Source organism: Lacerta agilis, chromosome 7, assembly GCF_009819535.1.
Source record: "Lacerta agilis isolate rLacAgi1 chromosome 7, rLacAgi1.pri, whole genome shotgun sequence".
NCBI classification, from domain to species: Eukaryota; Metazoa; Chordata; class Lepidosauria; order Squamata; family Lacertidae; genus Lacerta; species Lacerta agilis.
The window spans coordinates 84,667,564-84,676,260 of record NC_046318.1 but is presented as its reverse complement, the minus strand read 5'-3'; the positions used below and the strand labels follow the sequence as shown (position 1 = coordinate 84,676,260).

Genomic DNA, 8,697 nt, shown 5'->3' with positions numbered 1-8,697 from the left:
TCACTGCATTGGCTGGGCGCCGAGTCTAATCCTTCTCTGGCTGCAACCGCTTTCCCTTGCTGCTGTATCCCTTTGCCGGGTGGCTGGGCTGTGGGAACCACCGCTTGAGGCTTCGTTTGGCTGCTGGCTGGGCTTTCTTTCTGCCTTTGGGCCTTTGGCTCGGAATCGGATGGATACTAACACCGACGCCCCACTCACCCTTGCCGGGGATAAGGTCTGTCTGAGTACAATGGCGGGCGGCGATCTCGTGGGAACGGGGGGTGGGCTTTTGGGTTTGTTTTGGAGGCTCCTTCGATTGACTGTTATGGGGGAAAGGAAAGGAACTGGTTGACTGAAATGGTGGGCGGCGATCTCGTGGCGAGGGGGGTGGGGAGGAGGAGGCTGCCACCGCCTCTTTTGTGTGTGTGTGTCTAGTTAATGCAAGCTGAGGGTTTTTTTGAGTGGACGCCGTTTTGTTGCAGGTGCTGCTGCAAAGCCAGGTCAGGGAGCCACCTTAAGTTGAAGCTGCATAGGCCTTGTGGTGCATGTGATTCAGATTCTATTCAGTTGAACCTCTGGTTACAAAGTTGACATTTTTTCAGCAATGCCCCCCCCCCCCTTAGTGAGCCTTCGTTTGTTCGCTTCTGCTTCTTTTTATTTCGAGGCAGTGCACACCTATGTTTGTGGAACTGCAAACCTTTCCAGTCATGTGTTACGTTACTCCAGTCAAACCCCACGTATGCATGTGGAGGAGGTAGGTTTGCTACAGAAGAGCAATCTCTTTGCGAATTGCATGTGTGGCTACTCTGATGTGTTGCTTTTCTTCTTTTTCAAACAAAGAAAGAGATGGATGGAGGCGGAGAAGACATTCCTTTGAAAAAAGCAAAGAAGTTGTGCAAGTATCTTGAGAAATGGGAAAGCGAATTTAGCTTTGTGAAGAAGAGCAGAGTGGGGCACGGTCATGCATTCTGCACAATTTGCAGTTGCGATTTTAGTGTCTACCACAGGGGAAGGACCGATGTCACTCAGCATAAAAAATCGGCCAAGCACAAGCGCAGGCTAGAGGCACAGAAACATGCCCCGACGATGTCTGCATCTGTGACTAGGAATACCACAGAGGCTGACCAGGTCTTAAATGCAGAGGTTAAAATGGCCATGCTGTGTGCCAAAAACAACATTTCTTTCACCTTCTGCGACGACTTCAACAAGTGTGTAGCTGACATGTTCCCGGACTCTGCCATTGCACGAAAATATTCTGCGGGGAAAACCAAAACTATGCAAATCATAGAAGGTAAGTTGATTCAAATTAAGAAAACAATGGTACCTCGGGTTAAGAACTGAAATACCACTGTAATATTGTCGGCATATTGTTAGCTAACGTTACTGTACTCTTACTCAACAGGTGCCATAGCAGCAGAGCTAGATGACGAGTTGACCAAAACATGCCAATCTCAGCCTTTTTCATTGATGTGTGATGAATCGAACAGCAGAAAAGCAGACAAAGAATTCGTCATCTGACCCATGTCAGCGCCGGATTTACGTACAGTATAAGCTAAACAAGCTATAGCTTAGGGCCCCACTCTTGGGGGGCCCCAAAAAATTTAAAGGAGCAAACAAACTGGATGTACATTTCCAAAATATAAGAAAAAAACAAATAAAATAAAACCTACATACAGCAACAGAGTTTTGTGTTGTGTAGGTTCCTATGATGTAAGTCATGGGCCCCACCTGCTAGCCTGCTCCCTAAAATATCACTGGTTTGCTCCTTTCTATATATAGGGTGCCTACATTCTGCATGGACTGGTTGCATGGAAACATGTGCAAATGGCTCTAGATACCTATTAGTTCCATAATCATATAGAATATATTCAACACAAAAAACAGTGGCAACTAGTTGTTGACAATGGGCAGCTGGACATATAAAGGGCCCCATTACCTTCAGTACCTTAGGGCCTCATCAAACCTAGATCCGGCCCTGCTCTGACCCATGTTACAGACTCCTGTTCACATTTCCATAATCCGAACTGTGTTGCCACATTTTCTTTCCTAAACTGCTCCTGTGTCTTTATTGAGGAAGGCTAGAAATGAGGCTCGAGCTTTTTGTGTGTGTTCCTTTTGGCTTTTCAAGGCAGAAGAACCAACGAGAACCATAACATGTATATATTGCTTTGTTCAGTCGTGTCCAACTCTTCGTGACCCCATGGACCAGAGCATGCCAGGCACTCCTGTCTTCCACTTCCTCCCGCAGTTTGGTCACTCATGTTGGTAGCTTCGAGAACACCATCCAACCATCTCGCCCTCTGTCGTCCCCTTCTCCATGTGCCCTCCATCTTTCCCAACATCGGGGTCTTTTCCAGGGAGTCTTCTATTCTCATGAGGTGGCCAAAGTCTTGGAGCCTCAGCTTCAGGATCTGTCCTTCCAGTGAGCACTCAGGGCTGATTTCCTTCAGAATGGATAGGTTTGATCTTGCAGACCATGGGACTCTCAAGAGTCTCCTCCAGCACCATAATTCAAAAGCATCAATTCTTTAGCAATCAGCCTTCTTTATGGTCCAGCTCTCACTTCCATACATTACTACTGGGAAAACCATGGCTTTAACTATACAGACCTTTGTCGGCAAGGTGAAGTCTCTGCTTTTTAAAATGCTGTCTAGGTTTGTCATTGCTTTTCTCCCAAGAAGCAGGCGTCTTTTCATGACTGCTGTCACCATCTGCAGTGATCATGGAACCCAAGAAAGTGAAATCTCTTACTGCCTCCATTTCTTCCCCTTCTATTTGCCAGGAGGTGATGGGACCAGTGGTCATGATCTTAGTTTTTTGGCTGTTGAGTCCTCCTCACTTTCTGCCATCAAGGTTGTGTCATCAGCAGGACCGGTGCTAGGGCTTCTTGTAGGCGAACCACCTTCTGGCGCCCCCCGCCAAAGCCTGCTTTAGCGGGAGGTGGGGGGGGTGGAGAGGCAAGCAGCAGTTTCTCCACTGTAGCAGAGAAGCTGCTGCTCGCCCATCCCGCCGCCCGCCCCCCATCACATCGCGCTCAGCAGCCCCACGAGCCGTCTTTTCCCTCTGCAGCTCAAAAGGAGGCCGCGGAAGCGGCAGTCCGACAACAGAGTGCACCTGCATGAAATGTCGCGCAGGCGCACTCCGTTGTTCGGCGGTGCGCTGCCGCTCCCAGGGTGACGGAGGGAGCGGCAGTGCGTGGGAATGGTGGGAGGGGCTGCCGCTTGTCACCCCCATGTGCCGCCGGTCACCCCAGGAGCAGCAGCGCTGCACGGACGGGGTGCGCTGTTGCTCCCAGGGTGACGGAGGGAGCGGCGGGGCGTGGGAGTGGCGGGAGGGGCCGCTGCTTGTCACCCCCACCCTCCCGTCACCCGGGGCGTACTGCCCCCACCGCCCCCCCTAGCAACGCCCCTGTCTCTGGTTCCTCTGCCCCTTTAGAATGCAGCGTGCATTTCTGGTCCACATACTGCTTAAGCCTGCCTTGTAGAATTTTAAGCATATTGAGCTATATATAGGAGGAGCCTGCAATGATTTGCATGCTATTTGGAAGTGTCCTATAATGGAACTCAGTGGGACTTAACATCCGAGTAAGCATTCCGGGGGGGGGGGGGTTGGCCTGAAAGTCTCCTTGGGCGGGATATATATATATATACACACTTCCAAATAGCATGCAAATCATTGCAGGCTCCTTCAGTTCCTCTCACTAACTCACGACCACACACTTCTCCTTCCCTCCAACCAGTTCACAAATTATGAAAGTGAGAGAAAGTAGCTGCATTCAGATAATTTACCTACTGGAACTCCCTGTCCATTGATATTAGGCAAACATCCTGTCCAAGCGGAGTGTGTTACAATAAGGATGACTCTGGTTTCCAAACCACCCCCTTTTCTTGCAGTTTAATAATGTTGCAAAGCCATCACCCATCACCGCCACCTACTGACTATTATCAATAGCACACCTAATTGCAACCTCATTTAAAAAAGCCAAGTATCCTGCAAAACCAGGCATAAAAATGGCCAGCCTTAGATGGCAAAGGCTTTGACAGCTCCCCAAATCGACTCATTTTTAATGACTCGTGTGCCTTTAATAGCAGCCCCAAATGCCAGATTTTGGCAGGTGAGATTTCTTCCTCCTCTTTTTACATTTCTAGGTCAGGGAGAGCATCCTCACGGCTGAAAAATTGATGCCAACCAAGAAAGCATTAACAGCAAAGGCTAATAAAGCAAGACTCTCGCCTGCTGACAGTTAAAAACATAACTGCATTTTGCTTTAGCAGCTTGAGCTGTGGCATGAAAAATTTATTACACCTTGGAAGCAGGTGGAAGTGAAAGCAGGAAAACTTCAGAGCAGAAAACAGCAGAGTGCACAAAAGAAATCACCTAAATATAGTGCTTGATCAGAGGCTATTTTCACAGCAGCAAAGATGATCACAAGGATGCCACATCTGCTTCAAGTTAAAAGGAGGGAGAATGTAGAGAGACTTAAAGAGTTTTACCATACTACATTCTTATTTAGGGATTAAAGGATCTTTCACTTTTGGTTTTCTTACTTTCTCATTTTCCAATTTTAAATTCACTTATCCACATTGCTACAGAAATTTGTCGATATATATATTTTAAATCCTGATGAAAATTAATCAGCGTTTTAGTGCAAATTTCTCCTAATAAGCACATTTTTTATGCAGCTTTGCATTTGAACTTGCTGTCATCTGTCTGTCTCAGAAGTAACAAATGTACAATTTTGTCAAGCAGTTATCCCTAACTTAATGCATTTTTGTACGTTATTTTGTTTAATATATTGTCATGTACAATTTCCCCAAATATATGCATTTTGGAAAATGCTGTGTATTTGGAGACCTGCATCACAAAATTTGGACAAGCTTGAAGGATGGCTGTGCTTTGGTTCTCATATTTTTTTTCCTGGAAAGTGCAAGTGTTGTAATTTGTTTTAAAATGCAAAATGAATCAAATTTATTCCCCAACCTCATTCTTATTTATGTCCCACCTTTTCTCCAAGGAGCTCAATAATGTCTGTTCCCCCCAACAACAACAACCTTGTGAGGTTGATAGTGAGTGTTCCAAACAATGTCACCAAGCAAATGGGGATTTGAATCCAGATCTTTCCAGTCCTAGTTTGGGTTTGTAACCACTATGCTACATGACCCCTCACAGATTTGTAAGAAATGGAAGCATAGGGAACAGAATGGACTCTCAAAATTTTAAAGTTGTCATTCCCTGATAGAGCCAATTACACTGTCAGGTTGTCTGCTACCTGATGAAATTGAATTTTTCCAGTTAAGGTCACCTGTGAATTTGGGAACACCAAGCAATCAAAAATAATTCCCCCACCAAAGCGCAAGAGCCAGACAAGAGGCAGTTCAGTAAAACTAATCAGGAACATTGTGAGGAAAGATGCTGTGCGAGGAGGAAATTGCCTTGATGCTGACGGTTCTTCTGTTCCTTGGAGGCTGAAAATAATCAGGAAAGTTCAGCAGCCAGCTTTGCTTTCAAAATCTTTCAGGGGGATTGGAGATTAGCCTGGTGAAATGAAAACAGACTTGCAAGCAAGCAGCTCTAGCATGTAGTTCCCATTCCCTCCTCTCTGGAGCAGCATTTGCCAACCTGGTGCCCTCCAGGTGTTTGGCAAAACAGCTCAACTCCCATCAGCCCCATCCAGTGCAGTTCTCAATTTACCTCTGCCCCACCTATCCTGTTAAAGATAAGCCCCCTGGGGAAGGCGCTGAGTCTCTAGCACACCGCAGGTGCTAAATCAGGAATGAGGAACCTGTAGCCCTCCATATGTTGTTGGACTACAACTGCTAGCCATTCAGAGTGGGACTGATAGGAGCTGGAGACCCACTACCTGGAGGGCAGCAGGCTCCCTCCCTTTCACTTTTTAAAAATGTTTATTGCTTTATTAGTTTTAACAAGAAAAATTATAATCAACCAAAAAGAACCAAAGATTACTACGATTTACAAAGAATAAATTAAATTCTTACAACATAACTTCCATTGTGACTTCCAGTCACCGCATCAAGGGTCCCGGTTTTCTTTTATGTAACCCGCTTTTCATTATCTCTTCAACCTTTTATTTTTGCAAAGTTTTCTATGTTCATACAGGAATCAGTATAAGCCTGCCAGAGGATTTACATTTCTACAATGCTCTTTAAGATATTTTCTATATATGTCCCACTCTTTAATAAAAGTTTGTTCGGTATTGTCTCTAATTCTTCCTGTCATTCTTGCTAGTTCTGTATATTCCAATAGTTTTGCCTGCCAGTCCAATTTACCGGGTAGTTGGGGTAGTTTCTCCTTTCCATTCTTTGCTATTAAAATATTTGCTGCAACTGTTGCATACATAAAGACCTTCCTCATATTTTTAGGAATGTCTGTACCAATTACAGTATACCCACTAGAAAGGCTTCTGACTTTTTTACAAAGGAGATTTTAAACATCCTTCATATTTGATTCCTTAGATTCATCTTTCCATCTTTCTATAATGTATGAAAGTTGTTTCCCGTAGCTGGTGCTGCATCCAATATTATTTATTTAGGGGTTCTATCAATTATCATATTTCTGGTGTTCTTCCTTTTGAAGTACTCCCCAGATGTATCAAAAGTTAACTTATTATTAATAAAATAAAATAAAATTATAGCATTTTAAAATCCTGTTGATTTTGCTGGTGGGACAGAACATTGGCAAGTGAGAGTAGGGGACATATTTTTATTTTTTACTGAGTACTCACCCTAATTGTATGCCTTTCGTTCTTATTTACCTTTAAATGTAAATAGCAAATAAATGAAAATCATTTTAAAAATGAAAGCAGATGGCTGTGCTTTGTGCAACTGCTCCCCACCCCCTGGCTTATATAAATCCTTATGAATCAAGTGCCCTGCACACACTAACCTAGGAGAAAAGCTCAAATTGTTGTTGTTGTTATGCCTTTTCTCCAGGGACTCAAGGCAGCTTACAGATAAAATAGAGACAGCTAAACATTTAGCTAAAACTATGTATGTATTTGTGTATTTGTTGTTGTTGTTCAGTCGTGTCCGACTCTTTGTGACCCCATGGACCAGAGCACGCCAGGCACCCCTATCCTCCACTGCCTCCCACAGTTTGGCCAAACTCATGCCAGTCGCTTCGAGAAAACTGTCCAACCATCTCATCCTCTGTCGTCCCCTTCTCCTTGTGCCCTCCATCTTTCCCAACATCAGGGTCTTTTCTAGGGAGTCTTCTCTTCTCATGAGGTGGCCAAATTTGTGTATGTATACATACATACATATATAATCTATTAAAATATACAAATATTGACGGTAAAAACATTACAAATCACAGCCCCAGCCCTTTCCATCAATGAATGCAAGTGAGATTTTTGCATTTAAACACGTAATAATCAGGGCAGATTCTGACGGAATTAAGCCTTGAAGTTGTACAAATTTGCATGGCCCTCAAGAGTACGAAGATGCATCACTCTGCTTGATCCGGAGGCTGCAGTTAGTGCAGGATGTTGTTGTTCAGTCGTGTCAGACTCTTTGTGACCCCATGGACCAGAGCACGCCAGGCAACCCTATCTTCCAATCCAGTGCAGGATACTGCAGCACAATTGCTAACAGGAGTGAGGCCTTGCCAACATAGGGCAGAGGTCTGCACTGGTTGCTCATCAGCTACTGGGCCAATCCCCCCCTCCTTTATTTGATAAATTCAAAAAAAAAAAAAACATAACGTAGAATTTGCGTTACAAGTTGATAGAAACAGTTGTTGTCGTTTAGTCATGTTTGACTCTTTGTGACCTCATGGACCAGAGCACACCAGGCACTCCTGTCTTCCACTGCCTCCCGCAGTTTGGTCAGACTCATGTTGGTAGCTTTGAGAACACTGTCCATCCATCTAGTCCTCTGTTGTCCCCTTCTCCTTGTGCCCTCAATATTTCCTAACATCAGGGTCTTTTCCAGAGTCTTCTCTTCTCATTTTGTGGCCAAAGTATTGGAGCCTCAGCTTCAGGATCTGTCCTTCCTTCTGAGAGCCAGTGTGGTGGTGTGGTTAAGAGCGGTAGACTCGTAATCTGGTGAACCGGGTTCGCGTCTCCGCTCCTCCACATGCAGCTGCTGGGTGACCTTGGGCTAGTCACACTTCTTTGAAGTCTCTCAGCCCCACTCACCTCACAAGAGTGTTTGCTGTAGGGGAGGAAGGGAAAGGAGAATGTGAGCCGCTTTGAGACTCCTTCGGGTAGTGATAAAGCGGGATATCAAATCCAAACTCCTCCTCTTCTTCTTGTGAGTACTCAGGGCTGATTTCCTTCAGAATTGAGAGGTTTGATCTTCTTGTAGTCCATGGGACTCTCAAGAGTCTCCTCCAGCACCATAATTCAAAAGCATCCATTCTTCGGCGATCAGCCTTCTTTATGGTCCAGCTCTCACTTCCATACATTACTACTGGGAAAACCATGGCTTTAACTATACGGACCTTTGTCGGCAAGGTGATGTCTCTGCTTTTTAAGATGCTGTCTAGGTTTGTCATTGCTTTCCTCCCAAGAAGCAGGCGTCTTTTAATTTCATGACTGCTGTCACCATCTGTAGTGATCATGGAGCCCCAGAAAGTAAAATCTCTCACTGCCTCCATTTCTTCCCCTTCTGTTTGCCAGGAGATTATGGGACCAGTGGCCATCAAAGGAAAAAACACTTAATAATTTTCCAGTTAACTACAATATCAATCATCTTCCAT

At 44.9% G+C, this 8,697-nt stretch overlaps 1 protein-coding gene across 1 annotated transcript; it reads left to right on the top strand.

The window, feature by feature from the left end:
- Positions 1-34: 34 nt before the first annotated feature.
- Positions 35-1,554, top strand: LOC117049419. The gene is made up of 3 exons (XM_033154074.1): positions 35-214; positions 820-1,270; positions 1,382-1,554. The coding sequence occupies exons 1-3, from the start codon at positions 170-172 to the stop codon at positions 1,495-1,497; spliced, it is 612 nt and encodes a 203-aa protein (XP_033009965.1). The 5' UTR covers positions 35-169; the 3' UTR covers positions 1,498-1,554.
- Positions 1,555-8,697: the final 7,143 nt, after the last annotated feature.